The sequence below is a fragment of the Hyperoodon ampullatus genome, assembly GCF_949752795.1.
Source record: "Hyperoodon ampullatus genome assembly, chromosome: 6".
NCBI classification, from domain to species: Eukaryota; Metazoa; Chordata; class Mammalia; order Artiodactyla; family Ziphiidae; genus Hyperoodon; species Hyperoodon ampullatus.
This window is the reverse complement of record NC_136919.1, coordinates 54,264,725-54,281,551: the sequence shown is the minus strand read 5'-3', so window position 1 is coordinate 54,281,551 and position 16,827 is coordinate 54,264,725. Positions and strand designations below refer to the sequence as shown.

The window sequence follows — 16,827 nt, the reverse complement described above, 5'->3', positions numbered from 1 at the left end:
GTCAGGAGGCCAGGCACAACACAAGCATAAAAATTTAAATCCTATAAAGCTGTAGGTTTAGAGGAAAGTTTAAAGTTTTAAGAAGCCACTTTCTAGCAAAAAGGAATAGTGAACATTTTCAAACAGTCATTTAATAAACTGTCAGCAAATTTGCTTCATTTCTTTAGACAATAACAAACAGGAAATAATCATAGGGAATGGGGAAGAGAAAGAGGTTCCAGCCACAATGAAAAATTCCTTACAGATAAAGTTCCATAAAACTCCTTAGGGAAGCTCAATATAAAATACACAAGACCTGACAACAAGTCCCCTAATATCTTAGAGAACTGGGGAACTATAGAAACCTTTCACTCAAAATCTTTTGATAGTGGAGGCCAACTTTAAAAAAAAAAAGAAACTTACAGAAATTAAAAGGAAGTGTAGGCTATTTATTAAAGTCAAAGGTTAGGATTGCAGTGTCCTATACGATGAAATGATATAAAAAGCTATTCAGCTTTGAATTCTCAATACCTATCTTAACTTCTGCTTCATCTTGTGATGTCCTAAATCTGGCTAAACAGCATGGAGCACCCTTGGCAGGATTCCACCTGACTGCTATGCTATACTCCTTCGCTATGTGCATAGCCTGTTGGGCCAATTTTACACCAGAGACACTTGCTTGAAATATGTAGAGATGATTTTCTTTTATTTTCTTTTCAGGTTTACAACAGCTTCACAGAGCACAAGGATAATATTTATAGGCTTGAAAGAGTAAAATATACACAAAGATAAGAAACCAAGGGACACGTTAACAAGAAGCATCTCTATTCTACAATATCATGGATTGAAAGATGCACCACTAGCCTCCCAGCTGTGAGAAAAATAAACATCACTACATTAAGTGGACATATTTATGAGATTCAAAAACTATGTAAAAATTGCACATCTAAGACTTGAGGAAATATGGCATTAGTTAAACCAATATTTTTTGCTAAAATTTCCTTGTAATGATTAAAATTTTAATAAGATCACCTATCATTCATGGTTTACCTACAGATGCAAATAAAACTTTCTCAATTGATAGTAAGTTTCAAGTACTGTATTATCTCAATTCCAGACTTTGAATTCAATTGAATTAAACAAATAACTTCCTGAATTTCTACTACAAACAAGTAGCACACTAGGTGCAAGAGATAAAATAATAAACAAGACAGATATCCCCTTTCTAGGGAAGAACAGAAAGATTATCTTGAATCTGTATTCTTCACCATCCACCCTCCCTCCAACAGACTTTTCTGACAGTTAAGTTGGAGAAACAAGATAAATCAATAACAATCTTTACTGGGTAGATATTTTGTTGATTCAAGTTTGGACATCATACATCCTATGGAGCACCTGACCTGCAACTTTTTCTCAGAACAAAGATAGGTGCATTTCTAAAAGCCCACCAGATTTGGAACATATTAGTCCCAGAAACTTAACAACTTTAAGGAATAGCCCCTACAGATTCTCTACTACAACGAGCTAGGGTTATCAGAATGTCACTTTCGCCAGGAATAGAGCACACAATATCACAATAGAGCACAAAGTATCACAATCTTTTTTTCTAGATTTTAACAGAATCCTAAAATAAGTCTGAAGACAGTGTCTTCATTTCCTCACTTATAGATCTATACTTTACATAGTTCCAAAAAGTAATCCTGCAAGTGAAGACTGCCAGCTGGCAACAAGACACCCGCCTGTGATGGAATTCTTCCAGAAGTCATCTGGTCACAGACCTTAAAAAATGCAAGGTCAGGGGCTTCCCTGGTGGCGCAGTGGTTGAGAGTCCGCCTGCCGATGCAGGGGACGTGGGTTCGTGCCCCAGTCCAGGAGGACCCCACATGCCGCGGAGCGGCTAGGCCCGTGAGCCATGGCCGCTGAGCCTGCGCATCCGGAGCCTGTGCTCCGCAACAGAAGAGGCCACAACAGTGAGAGGCCCGTGCAACGCAAAAAAAAAAAAAAAAAAAAATGCAAGGTCAGAATCCTGGCCCTGGGGAAATAGGTGTGGGCATTCTGCTGGGAGTGCTACAGGTTACAACAGCCCCACCACTGAGGGGACAAACAATAAGGCCAGGAGATGACACACAGTCGAGCTGCCTCTCGGATCTGTCTCTCTGTCCTCAGCCACCTGAAACTACAACCAACAGAACTACCAGAGGTAGAAAGAACATCATTCTGGAGACCAGGGTAATAGGAAGTGAAATAGGAGTCACAGACTTAAGTCTTTCACACCCACTCAGCAGGATGATTTTAACAAACCACCTGACCTCTGAGCCTCATTTCCCTCATCTGTAAACTCATTATCCCAGGGAACTGTGGTAAGGTCCTGGAAGAACAGAAAACACAATGCTCGTGTCTCCTCGTTCCATCATTGTGGGCAGTACACCACCTCCAATTACTGATTCCACCTGTTCTTCTGTCCTAACAGCCAGGGCTTTCAGCAACTAAAAACAGGCAGCTCCTTACTGTCCCATCAAATACAAAATTTCTTACTCTAACTGCATTCTTACGAGGCAATAATTTAGAAGTTACTTTTAGAAGTTATACAAAAGGGGAAAAACCAACCCCTTCACTTTTCTTCTCTGGATCACAAATTATGTTGTTCACCAAGAAATCAAACTTTGCCCCCTACTGTCCACAAACAATACAGGTAGATTAGCCAAATCCTTTTTAAAAAGTCCAAGAATCAAGAATACGTATTTCCAAAGAGCCAGTTCCACCTGAGGGAATGAGCCTCTCCAGCAAAACAAGGAGATGAAGCAGCATACAGGCTGTCCAATCACCTTTCAGAATTAAGAAAAATAATGTAAATACCATTAATGGTGAAAAGCAACAGGCAGACCTAAGAACATCAAGAACTGGCATGAGAAAGCTACAATCAGCAGCCTTAAGAACCCTTGTTCCTGGCAGATGTGGTCTTAGGCATTAGCAAGAATCAAGGAGAAGGTATAGATCAGTGTTTTTAAAAGCATCCCAGATTCTAACCTGTCACTGGTTTACTACTACTGGAACTATACTAACAGGGAAGGAGTCCAAGAAACTTTATCATCCTTATGACTTTTCCCTAAATGTTTTGAAAAATAAATGTTATACAGAGAAGAAGCTCCTGGCACATCATGCTATCAAGAGAATAAAACTATGGCGGAAACACTGGAGGCTTCAAATGGTTACACACACATGCCTGGGATCCGATCTTTGGACAAGAGCAGAATTAAGACAGTCGCAGTGGTGTCTCTCTCCAGCCACAACTTAAACTTGGCAGGTTCTGCATTGCATAAACATTCTTTACCTGTGACTGGACTCCTGGCAAACTAGGAAGTAATTATTCATACAACAAAAGAGAGACCCAAAAGGAATGACAATGACATGGGAGGGAGGGAGGAGGGAAGACACAAAAACTAAGCAAATATACACACAAAACAACTGAGACCAAGAAAACCACACTCCTGTCCCCAAAACAATATGCAGAATCCTGGCCATATCCTTAATGCCCAGACTATAGAGATATGTCCCTTTTCTCAAGTCCTCAAACTACTATTAAAGTTAGAGGGGGAGGCTTGTGATATCGTTTTCTGCCGCATCTCCTTAAGCAGGCAGACCAAGGAACGAGGACAAGGATGCTTTATAAATTTCTCTAAAGCTCTCTCAGTACCTAGCACTCAGTAATAATGTGTGATGAAACCATAAGTACTACACAAACCTCCTGGCTTCTGAACATGGTCCCAATACAAAAAACGTGAAGACATTTCTTAAGATCCTTTAAAAAAAAAACTAGAAGAAAAAACTTTAGATGAATTTGGAAAAGGTCTAGTCTCCAAGGTAACTACCAGCCCACCAAAACCAAAGCCTTTCTAATACCATAGAAGCTCCATGACAATAATTCTCAACCTTTAGGAAGATAAAACACGATTTTTAAAAAAAAAAACAAATTCTCAATGTCCCACCCCACCCAACAATGAAGACACCCTGGAAGCCCCTCAACAAGACACTCCAGGGCATGTCAAAATAAGCAGTATATTCATCTAAAAGAATCATATAATCATGGAAGATGCTTGGTACCAAGAGTTTTTTTTAAGTGCCTCTTAAAAATTAGTTCAGAAGAGACCTACAGTATTTTTTAAACTATACACACAGTTAATTCAAAATTAGTTTTTTTTCAAACCTAAATTAAGCATACACTTTCTTTCACTCACTCCCAAATATCAAAAAATGTGGCTGGGCTAGAAACTGCACCAATTTTTAAAACTGCCAGCATTAAGCTCCTATTATTCTGAAAGGTTTTGCTAAGATGTTCAATACAGGGACACATTCTAATTCCTTGTTATGACTGGCCCAGCTCAAGTGGCTGCCAGGAGAGCAGGGCTTTATAGGCATTGTTCCATCCTCAGAAGCTACATTAATGCTGGGTTGATAAAACAGATATTCATATCTGTGTGCTGGGCTGAACAAAAAGTTAACTAGAAATGTAAGTGCTTAAAGTCACCAAAAGGAAAGCTCTACACTGACATTTTCTACCTACTTACCATTCATCTGTATTCATCTCACTAGACATTAACACACACCAAAGTTGCTCTCTGCTATTCAAATTGTGCTATTATGCTCAGGAGTAGATTAATAATATCCACCTTCCTTATTGTAAAATAAAATTACAACACTGGTCCAAACATGACATGTGGGGCCTCTTTCTACTTCTACTGGCATATCAGCTTGCTCTACTGCACACGTGGGAGAAATCTTTGCTGGGTTGCCCTGCTGTTTCTGGAGAGGGGGTTTAGAAAAGGCTGAAAACTGAAAAAAAAAAAAATAAGGGGGAAAAGGAGAGAAGAACAACACACATATAAACCTCACACCTGGTAACCTCTCATATCAGCTCTTTTTTACAGCATTCTGAGTGGAGAATGTCTTTTCTAAGCTGACACCATCAGCAATGAGGTTAGCAGGTGGGCCATGGGGCTCTTTGAAACAGCTCATAACATCCTATTAGTTTTCACAGCACCAAGCAACTTCTGCTGACCTCAAAGCATCTGAACAAATATAAGCAGGCAACAGGCAGGAAGAAATCTCTGCTCCCAATGGGGGCAAGTCTAAAATCCCAGGGAGAGGGGAAAAAAGGTAAGATACCCTGATGGAAGCACATCTTGTAAAGGAACGAGAAGCTGTCTTGCAGCCAGGCATTAAGGAAGAGGAGGTCCAAGACAAGACTTCTCTATGTAAAATAAAGACGACTTCAGGATGTAAATTTATAAGGAACAATCTAACATAATTCAAACGTTATTTGCAAACACAAAGAAAATCAAAAGAACTTAAGTCTTCAGAACTACTGCCTTTGTCTAGATATTTTAATAAACTTTTTAATTCCCGTGGCTTTAGGAACTGCAGCATTAGAATCACAAACTCAAATACCCACAAAGGCCAAGCAACAATGTTTTCTGAAGTGAAATAAACCATGCTCCATGTAAAGAGTGCAGTGAATATGGGCTCAGTGTTGCTCCACCTTCACACATTTTCCAGAGACACAAAATATGGCCCTAGATCTTTACATGGTATTTCCCAATGCCTAAATCAACAACTCACTACTTTTTTTAAAACACAGTTTAGGCCAAATAAAACAGCCCCAGAATATGCAGCCCATGGGCCACCATTTGGGACCCGTGGTAGAATCCACTTGTCAGTTGATAACCCATTTCTCCCTTTCGTCCTCTAATAGCAGCAACTGTCTTGATGACAGAAAATAATCTTCAGTGAATAAAATGTAACAAAATGCTTAAGAGCCAATGCAAAAGTGGAAGCCGAATAAGAAAAGAAAGGGACAAGTGCGTAGGTTATGCCTGACCCAGAATTGCCAGGCTAGAAGTAGAACTGGCACAGGGCTCCGAAGCATAGACAGGTGACTAAGGGACAGAGGGCTAGCAAGAGGCGTCACAGAGAGGAGAGGAAGGATGTGGGTGGTTCAAGTTCTTTGCAGGGACAACAGCAAGGAAGGGATGAAAACCTAAAGCACTGATGACCTGGTATTTGGGAAAAGTCCATGAGTCATTCACAGCCATAGGCCAAAAAGGACCCCAAGGGTTTAAACAAAATAAGCCAGCAACCAATTAAGTAGCACCTAGGGGAGAGAAAGTGGTGTTGAGCAAACTCATACAGAAATATGCCTTACCTGGGAAGAGGTCATAAAAACTTGCTCACTCTATAATAAACTTTGTATATTTAAAATGTTCTAGATAGTCCTGCAATAAAGATGGGTGATCCTCGTGTCACCAAAGGTACCCCCAGTAGAGCAGCATCAACAGTGAAATAGAAAAAGCTCACTTTTGAAAAGCAGCTCAGAGGAAATTCAAGATCAAGTACAAATAGTTCCAGGAGTATTTTCCCCACCTTACCCAATTCGGTGAATTTATTTTCAAACACACTGTGACTTATTTGCTTTGAGACATACATCTTATACTTCTGATATGCACAAATGATGCCTAAAGAATAAAAAAGTGTTAAACATCCTTTAAAAACTGAACAAGTGAGCAATTTCCAATAACTTACTTGACAGGGCATCCATCAATGACTTTTCACTTGGGGTGGTAAAAAGATATTGAAACCAACAGGGGAAAAATGTTATTTCAGTGTAAATTTCATTTTTTTTTGATGTATAGGAATAGATCCTTGATAAGAGATCAAACAAAATTCAAATCAAGAAGATATGGGCTGATTATTTTAATGTAAATGCTTCAATTTTAAAATCTGATTTCTCATTGAAAAAAGATGGAAAATTTAAATTAAGATATTTATATTCCTGGAATGTCAGCTGGCTAACTTCTCATAATTTCACATGTAATCTCTTAGCTTTATTTATATTTTCAAGAAAAAATGCATTTTAAACTTCCCTTCCAAATTCCATTGATATATTTATATCTATTTCCATATTGAAATGTTCAAAGTCACAATTCTCCCAAAACCTCCCTACAGTCTGGGAATTTTCTCTTTCTCTGTGGCAGAAATACACATTGTATGATGGTATGTTATAAAGATGGTATGTTATAAAAACAATGGTTCATAATAACACATTGAAGGCCAAATATATAAAACTCATCTATGGGGACCACCTATTACCACTTTTCCAATTCAGGAAACACTGTCATTGCACTACCAGAAATCTCATACTTCAATATGCTCATCTTCACCCCATCAATGAGGTGTGAGGTTTCACACTCAAAGCAAGGTTAAGAAACCAAGGACATAGGTAATTGAGCCAAAACCAGATGACGGAAACTTCAGAATACCAGCCTAGTATTTTCCACCTGGCTCTGCTAAATTAAGAATTTCAACCGAAGTGATAAAATCTATTCAGGCAAGACAACTCAGTAGCTAAACTGGCAGCACTGTGTTCACAAGAAGACCTTACATGTATAATTATTTGTTTACAAAATCAGAATGGATTTTAAAACAACCTATGAGGAGACAAGGAAGCTTAGAGACTGCCTTGGATGAAAGCTAAAGGCCCACACCACTAACACGACGGCACACAAGAACCAATCTGAATGACTTCTCCCTGCTCTCACCAATGTAAGACAACTCCAATTTTCAAAGTCCTATTTCCTAAATAGAACCTTATTTTAATAGTCTTTACTCCAGAGGGCAAGATGGTAGAAACTGTATGGAAATTTCTGGATATGTGACTTTCTCCTGGGAAAGAGGGCCCGCAGCTTTCTTCAGATGCTCAAAGAGTCTCAAAACTCCTCAATCTTAACAAGAAATTTCAATTTTACAGTGACTCCATAATAAGGAAATACAGGAAAGCTGAGAACTCTGAAATAACTATTGCCCATATTCTCATAAGGAGATAAAATTAGTGAAAAGGAATACTGAGGAGCTTGAAGTGAGTCTGACCACTGCTAACTAAATGCAAAACAAAATAAAATGAAAATCCATCCCAAAAGAACAGTTAATGGGTCTGTTATTTGTGAAAATAGGGATTTTTGTGATATTCCATTAATATAGTCTTTAAAGCTGCTGAAATAATCTCCAGTAATGAATAGCCCACAACAACAAAAATTCTGGAGGAAAAGAAAAACTAATCATATAGAATATTAATTTCCTTTTTATGAGACAGACTCCTTTTTTAAGTCAAGGAAAAAGGCCAGTATAAATCTATCACTATTAGATTAGACAAGGGAAATATATACAGAAAACTCAAACTAGTAGTTCAAAATTTATCTGATGTTAAAACAGTTAAAACAAAACCTTCATGTTTTAAAAAAATCTAACATTTTACTATAACTGTCTCATGATAAATAAGTCTATTGAGAAAAATCATCGTTTTTTCAAATAAACAATTTCTAAAAGTGGGAAAGAGGGTCTTGCCTGTCAAACCTTCTTTGCTATTCATTTTCAGTCAGAAACTGACAAAACAGAAATCAGTAATATAGACAAGTACTAGGAAAGTGCAAGTTTTTTTAAAAAAACAAAAAAACATAAAACACAATTACCTGCAATTAATAAGGCAACCTCCAAATTGGTTTGGCTTTAACCCCACGCCACCTATTCCTATGACCTTCTCGATTATTTTACTCCTTATTCCACTCCTTGCCAAAGCACCTATCCTCCTCCTCATAAACCCTGCTTACAAGGAAAACCCTTATTTGTCATCACACAAAACTACGGAGCAACATTCGAAAGGGAAACATACGGCTAAGAATATTAATGAAATTGATGCATGTAACACCAAACCCATAGCTCTGAGAAAATAATACCTTTACAAAAAACAGATTTTTTTTTTTTTTCCTTACGCGGGCCTCTCACTGTTGTGGCCTCTCTCGTTGCGGAGCACAGGCTCCGGACGCACAGGCTCAGCGGCCATGGCTCACGGGCCTAGCCACTCCGCGGCATGTGGGATCTTCCCGGACCGGGGCACGAACCCGTGTCCCCTGCATCAGCAGGCGGACTCTCAACCACTGCGCCACCAGGGAAGCCCCAGATATTTTTATGTAGACTAATCTCAGGAAACTTAGCATTGGTAATAGCGGGGATGATGGCTATGAAAATGCACCTAGCCCAGTGTTACAGAGGAGTAGCCTTTTGTTTTGTTTTGTTTTATACGATGGACTACAAGGCTATTGATACAGAAAGTCGTCTCCCCGTTAAAAAAAAAAAGTTCTCCTTTGACCTTACTAAAATTAAAGTCATGATATACATCATGAATGCTAAAAGCCAAATCTGTTCGTTTCCTGTTAGTTAAAATTTTCCTGAATACACCATAAAACCTCTGTAGGCTTTTACTAGACACTAATTCCTATTTTTAATTCAGATTTCAAGTTACCAAACCTACTTAAACCGTAAAAAAAAAGTGTATATTTTAACACACAAAAGCCTTAAAACAAATTATTGCCTGTCAAGCTTAAGCGCCTTCTGTTTCCACTTAGCACTTGAAATCAAAGAAAAATCGACAAGCGCTGCAAACAAACCAGTATCTAGAATCAAATAAATAGATGATAAATGTTCTTCCCAAATTAGAAACAAAACAATGGATTTGGCATTAGAGTACACAACACATGGGTTATGTGAGTAACAAGAACCAGTGAAGACTGCCACATCAGTAAAACGAAATTGGCCAAAGCAAGTAAACATTCTATGCATATAATGTCCTCCGGAGTTAATTCAAGAGTTGGGTGTGGCATCACTAGTGCACAGAGCCTTGGATTTCCAACAGTTCTATAATATAGTATTAGCATAAAGCAGCAATGCTGCCAGCTAAATATTAACAATTGAGAAAGCCTCTAACCAGGCAGGATAAGCTACATAATCTGTGGGTCGCAGTACAAAATCAAAGTACCAGCCCCCCTGTTCAAATATCAAGAATTTCAATGGGGAGGCATTATGGTCATGTGCCCATTCAGTGGCCCTGCCTCCAACCAAATACTCATGCTTAAAAAAAAGAAAGAAAAAACACAACATCATCAACACTTTAATGTGGTAGCTTACTATGATTATTGGCCCATTCAGCTGATTTACCAAAGAATCAGAAACAGCTGGGGAGGACTGCTATGGGCAGGTTTTCCACAGGGTGGCACACCATCCAGGCCCCATACCATCTCACCTATAGAGCCCCTCCCAATGTCATCAAAAAAATTAACCTGACCAGGCTAAATACTGTGGATCTCCAACCTCCCTTACTTCCCAATAAACATTATCCGTGACAAAGGTGGCAACAAGAATGTAATAATGTGGTAGATTTTAAAAGATTTCAAACGAGAAGCAAAAGAACTGACCCTACCATGCAGACCAAGCCATCAAAAAGGTGAAGGTAAAGTCAGTCTTGATAAGATGCTATTTAGGAGTACCCAGCTCTTTGGGGACAAAGAACATGAAGAGTAATTTGCCACTGTGGTGCTCTTGCGCCATGCTGATGCCTGAAAAGCATCATAAATTAAAAAAAATTTTTTTTCTTCCAATCAAATTAAGAGGAAAAGGTTGATCCCAGCCTAGAGGCTGGGGTATTCTGGATGGCTCTGTTGTGTCCTTAAAGAGAACTTGGGACTTCCTTCTAGAAGAGAAGAAGAGAAAGAGACGTTTGAGAGGGCAAAGCAGTAATTTTTTTTTTAATTAAAATAACATCAACAGGAAAAGCACAGAAGGCTAGAATGGCTGAAAGTGGCAACAAGGATTCAGCCAGGAACACCTGAACACACAAAGAACCAAAAGCTGGATTAAGAAATGAGGAAGTAGAAATGCTGCTTAGAGCACTGTTCTTCAGTAACCAGCTGGGAGCTGAGTCTTAACTAAAAGCGCTGAACCAGACAGAGAAGGACCTCACTTCTCTGGTGAAGAAGCATTAACCAGAACCAACCAACCAAAAAACCAAAACCAAAAAAGGAACTCTAACAACCAATACATTCTGAGCCTAGAAAAGGAAAATAAGGTTCAGTAGGAAATAACAGACAGGCCTGGCGGACACTGACCAGTTTTGGGTACCTGTTCTATTCTAGGAGCATATCCTAAAACTAAAATTCTCTTGAACCACGGGGAAAGAGTGTGTGCAGCTTAAACAGCTGACCTGACATGATTTCAAAGAGCAAACAAGACACTGTGAAGGAAACACCTAAAGACAGGGAGAAGTGGGGGGGGGTGGCCCTTAAAGGCCTAAGGCTGGGTCTTTGAAGAGAAAACAAAAAACCTTACTCCCCCGAAAGGTGGCAGCACAAAGTTACCCGAAAGGGCATTAAGGGGCCAGTTTTGAGCACACAAACACAAGAACATTCTCTCAAGAAGGAAAAGAAAGTAGAAGAAGCATAGAAAATTGGATGTAATGTGTTTCTTCAAAATCTAATTTTCCCCACCGCACCCCAGCCATGATTTTCCAGAAATGTTTTCCTCTTCCCCCCTCTACTCTCTCCCCCATTTCCAAGAGAACTTTCTCTAAGTATGTACCCCACACACACCTGAAGAGTGTTAAACCAACATTCCTACAAACGTATTATGAAGAACAGCTCAAAACCAAAGGCAGTAACTTTGCAGTTCCTCCATCAAGAGTCACCCATTTCTAGAGCCAAAGGTCCAGATGAGAAAGTAGATCCAGGAAAGCTTTTCCACCCGCTCACCAAAATGGAGACTCCAGGTCAGCTTCCGCAAGAAAGAGCGGCCTTAGCACAAATGAAAAATTCAGACGACTCTGGGAGAAACGATTCTTGGCAATGTTGTCTTCAAGGGCAACTGAACAGTTATTTCAAACAAACCGATTTTACTTAAAAGGATGGGGGAATTACATCCTAACTGGTATTAGAGTTTTTAAATGGACTTAATTGCCGTAAGTTTGGGGCTGAGCTACATTTTTATGAAGACAATTATTGTGGGTAGGTCCACAAAAATATTAAGTTTTAAAAAGCTCTTTGTCCTTGCCGGACATATTTCGTTTGGCATTAAGCACCATCCTTTGGGGAAGGAATAAAGGAGAGTAGATAGCCGGTAACAAACCCTCTTTTCCTCACATTTTAAGAAAACAGAGAGAGACGATAGGAGATGAACATTTTATCGTAAAAATGATCTTTGAAAATGCACACTATTTTAAATGACCATCTGGTCAGCTACGGCTCCGTGCCTGTGGCTCACATCTAGAGGCAAGGTTCTGCGCTCCGGCCCTCTAGCATAACAAGTCGGCTTTTAAGGAAACGCCGTGGAAAGACTGTGTGCTGGTCACTGTCACGACCACTGGAGGAGCACCTGCTGGTGAACAGACGCTGGTCCACCCGAGACTCCACCAGTCTCGCCAGGGCGCGCACACACGTCCGTGCACCGGGGCGCAGCTGGCCAGCCCTCCGGGCCGAGCTGGAGGCAGCGGCCGCAACCGCCGCGAGCAAGCGAAAGCCCAGAGCCTGCCTCGCCCGGCGGCCCGACCCGCCCCGTGGTTCCCGCCCAGCGCACGGCTAGCGCGCAAACTCGGGATGAGACCTCGAGCTGCGACCTCGCGCGGCTGCGCCCGATCTCACCTAACACGGCGCAAGGGGAAGAACGGCCCGAGGATCCTCCCTGCTCTGTCCCGGGCGCCCACGGTCCCAAACCACCTCCGCACACTGCGTGGCCGCAGCAAGTCTCGAGACACCCCGGGAGCGCCAAGGACCACGCGCGAGGAGGCGCCGTACCAAGTGGGCACGCCACGAGACACCACCCGGCTGGAGAACCCAGTGCACGCAGCCTCCCACAAGGCGGAGGTGCCAGTCCACCACAGGAATCCTGCCCTTTTTCTAGAAAAGCCCCCTCCCCCACTTTCCCTCCAATACACTCACCTGCGTCTCGGCGCAGTTCTTCTCGCGCCACCCGCGGCCGTGCCCCGGCACGTCCACGCCTGTGCACGCTGCCTGGAGCGACTGGCCCCGCTCGGCTCCCGCCGCCCCCAACCAGCTTGTGCCCACAAGAGGGGCGGTGCTACCTCCCGAGGCGCCCAATTCCCTCGACTCCCGCCGCCAGGGGTCGAGCTCTAGGAACTTCCCGTACACAACCTCTGCCGCCCCCACCAACGTTCCCGCCCTGAGCCCGGACGAGGGCTCCCGCCGAGCCGAGGCCGGACTCCGCAACACAGCGCCGCGGCGGCGCGCACCGCCCTCAGCCTCGGCGTCCGAAACAGGCTCGCGGCCCGGCGAGGCGTGCCCGCCCCCGCCCCACCCCACCCCACCCCCGCACTTGCCTGCTGTGACTCAGAGCTGCGGCTACTACGGCTCGCGCTGCCGACCGTCACACAGCCGCGGAGAATTCGCTCCGGGCGGGCTCCACGGAGAGGCGGTAGTGGCGGCGGCAGCGGCGTCCCCAGGTCTGACGGTGGCGGGAAGGCGGCCTGGAACCCAGCGGAACCCCCGCCCCACGCGCGCCGCGCCGCGCCGTGAACTCTCCTCCTCACCCGGCCCGCAGCTGCCTCAGTAACGCCCCGGCGCCGCGGTCCCGCCGTTTGTAGCTGGGCGGGGAGGAGGGGCTTGCTTGGAAGAGCGCCAGGAGGCGGGGCCGGCGGCGAGTTCGCGGCGCCGCGGCTACTGCTGCCGGCGCGTGCCCTGCCCGGCAGCCCCGAGGGTCGGTGCCTGGGAGCAGACGCCCGACTGCGGACTCTTGGCTCCTTCCCCTCCCAGCTTCCGATTCCTGGCAGGCTCCTGGACCAGGTTCCCCTGGCAGCGCGGAGAGCGTCGCGCGCCCAGAGGCGTCAGATACCAGGTGCAAGTTTGCAAACCCCGAGGCTCCGGACGCTAACGGGCAGCCAGAGCGATTCGCGCGGGGGTACTTTGATATATGTGTATCAAATATATATACATACATATATTAACATATTGCAAGCAAAGCTCAAGGGCTTTTTCCCTACTTCACAGCTGAAAGGTCCGGTCCCTCCGCGAAAAACTAAAGGTTTGCCCCCGCTGCCCTTCTCTGCCTGTCTAGATGGAATCTGATGTTCAAATAAGCCCCGAGTACCTGTGTGGGGTGCTATACTCTGCTTCAAACACAAAGTAGGAAATCCTGCACTCGACTATATAAGCGCCTGTCGCTCGCCGCATCCTTCCAACGCCCCCCACCGAAGCCCCGAAACGGCCAGCTCTTCACCGAGGGGGCGTCCCATCGCTGCCTTTCCTTGGCCCGCCCCCACGCCCAGTTCAATCGCTTTCCCCAGGAAAAACCTGTGCCAGTGCTCAGACCCAGACCCAGGACTGGGAGTCAAAACTGACCCCCAAACCACGCGGCGGGAGCACGTTTTTACACCTGCTCATCCGCTTAATTACGAGAGCACCTGTCATGTTGGGGTTTTTTTGTGTGTTTGTTTTCTTTCAATGCAAAGGCTTCCGTTTTAACCCTTCCCCCTAAAAAACTACATTTAAAAATATCACCTGTCAAACCTACCTGTAATCGCACGAGGTAAGAGAAAGAACTGAGCAGTGGGCGGCTGAGTCGCCGCAAGAACGTGACCGAGGTTACAGCTTCAAGGGCATGATGCGGGTTTGATGCAGCAAGGTCCGCTAAGGGCGGCCAGCGCTCCCCGCCCCCCACGCGACGGGCGGGGCTGGGGGAGAAGCGGGGAAGGACTCCTCTAACCCAGGGCGGGGGGTAGAGGAGACAAAATTGCCCTCCTGGGCGAAGTCAAATCAGACAGTAAAGTAGGGGGCTCAGCCATGATCGAAATGGAGACAATCCACCCCTCAATTTGGGGGACCCAGACTGGGGACACCAGAATTAGCTAATTGATTCTATATCAGCATTTCTATTGTCACCCCAATTACGATTTGCAATTAAATGACCTTAATTGACTTTGTACGGGTTCCTGGGAAAACGGCTCAAAGCGCCTGCGCCTCTTTGACCTCCCTCTAAAGAGTTAATGATAATATTCCCATCCCAGGCAGGGGGGATTGCTAAGAATGCCTGTTTCCAAACGTTAGGCAAAAATGGGCCTACCAAATTTGCCAATCCAAGCCTAAAACTCTTAGAATGCCTTATGATGCCCTACTTCCTGAAACTGACTTCTTGAAGTTATGGGAGACATCTCTCTCAACAGAGTTCCCCAAGTCTTCGAAACCACTTCTAGTTGGCAAACACTGCGTTTTCGTGGAGAACTCCAGAACAGGTTAAGCTTTATAAAGTGGGGTTGCCAAGCACTTGGTTAAAAGAGGGAATGGGGAACCCAGGAGCACCTGGTGTAAGACAGACTCAGCAATAACTAAGAGAAATCGTTATTTTCTTAATCCCCCAAAAGGTGATTTTTAAACACTCAACATTTTCTCTCCCTCTTTTTTTTTTTTTTGACTTATTTTAGATTCTAACAAATCTTTCAGATGTCCCATTTAAGAAGCCATTTTACCAAGGAAATCTTATGGGCCCTAAACAGATTTCATACCCTTCCATCCCCCAAACACTCACACCTTTTCCCCTGACTTTTAGGAACTGATTTCCAGTTAGGAAAATAATTTCTTAGGTTACTATTGTCTGCTCTGTACCCCCCCCCCCCATGTTAAGCCTACATTTTATAGGTTGCACTGTAGGCCTAAGAAATAAATCACCTCCATTTCCCTTCCACTCTCAACATCCAGAGGATGGGTATAATAAATAGGGTGTAGGGAAGGGCTGAAGGTTTAGAATCTTAACCAACAGGAATGTTTGTACATGAGCGGGGGAGGGGAAAGAACCTGTTCATTTCGGGGAGAAAGTACAGAGACATCCATCCTGGCCCAGCGGTGTTGAGAGTAAATTCTAAATGGTTGACAATTTCTCTCACTCTGGCCACAGTAAAGCCAGATCTGCAGCTGGTAATTACGAGAGAAAATACCCAGTCTCGACATCAGTTTCGCTAACCCGTACTTGCAAATGGAAAACGGAGAATGTTTCCAACCTCCAATTTCCCACAGTTATACAGCTCTCATATTAATTCTTTACAGACGTGAAATAGGTGGGTACGTGGCGACGTGCTGGGCATAAATTAAGCAACAATGGCCACGCGAAGTCCTGTTCGCCGCTGAGATCCCGGGGTGGGCACTGCCACCTTGCTATCCCCACCCCCCAGGACCCCGGAGATGGCAAAGTGGAGTCCGGAGAAGACCGGCCGCGCGTTGGCTTTTCGAACTGGGAGGGTTGGTGGGATGGAGAGCAGAGAGAAATTAACCCCAGCCGGCTTTGTACCTTTTCCCAATCCTCTCCTTCTCAAGCACCGTACGGGCGCTCTCATGCACACACTCGCCCACACCCCCTCGTGCCAATAATTTAAACTTCTCTTAGGCAAGGGCACTGCCACCACCATTCCCTCCACCCTCCCCGCCCCGCGAACATCCTCCCCCTTTCCCACCTCTACCCTGTGTTCTCTTTTTCTCAGTAGAAAGCCAGCTGGTTTCTCCTAAACCCTGAGAAATCACAAAAGTTAAAATGAAGCAAGTGTCTGCCCAGCGTCTCATCCCCAACCATCTTTCTCCAGGCGTCAGTTTAACAATAGCTATTCGAGAAAGGGTGGGGGGGGGAGGGCCGCAAGGAAGGGGGTGAGGGATGTGTAGCCGAGTTGGCTACTGAGTGGCTGCGAAGCCTTGTCGGCTGCGAAGGGGGTTTCCCCCTCGCCCAGAAGGCGAACTCAGCCGCGTAGGACCAAGGACAGGGCTTGGAATCCACTTCCCAGCGCGCAGCACAGCGAGGCTCCCAGGCAGCCGCCCCTCCACAGACACAGCTCCAAGGATCTTATTTACGCTTTTCTGAACAAAGGGAATCTCATATCCGGTACAGGCTTAAGAATTCGGCCCTAAATTGGCTATCTTCTTTTGAAACACAATCATGATCATTGGCGGCCGTGAATTAGAGCCCGCACACCTCGCAATGATG

General features: G+C 44.2%; 1 protein-coding gene across 1 annotated transcript in view; it reads right to left on the bottom strand.

Annotated features, from left to right (window-relative positions):
* ELAVL2 (ELAV like RNA binding protein 2) overlaps positions 1–14,036 on the bottom strand; it is a gene marked incomplete at both ends in the record, with an annotated part of 130,019 nt that extends 115,983 nt beyond the window's left edge. The window contains one exon of the mRNA XM_079707169.1: positions 13,954–14,036. Within this exon, the coding sequence (XP_079563295.1) occupies positions 13,954–14,036 (83 nt within the window). The remainder of the gene's footprint in view (positions 1–13,953) is intronic.
* Positions 14,037–16,827: the final 2,791 nt, after the last annotated feature.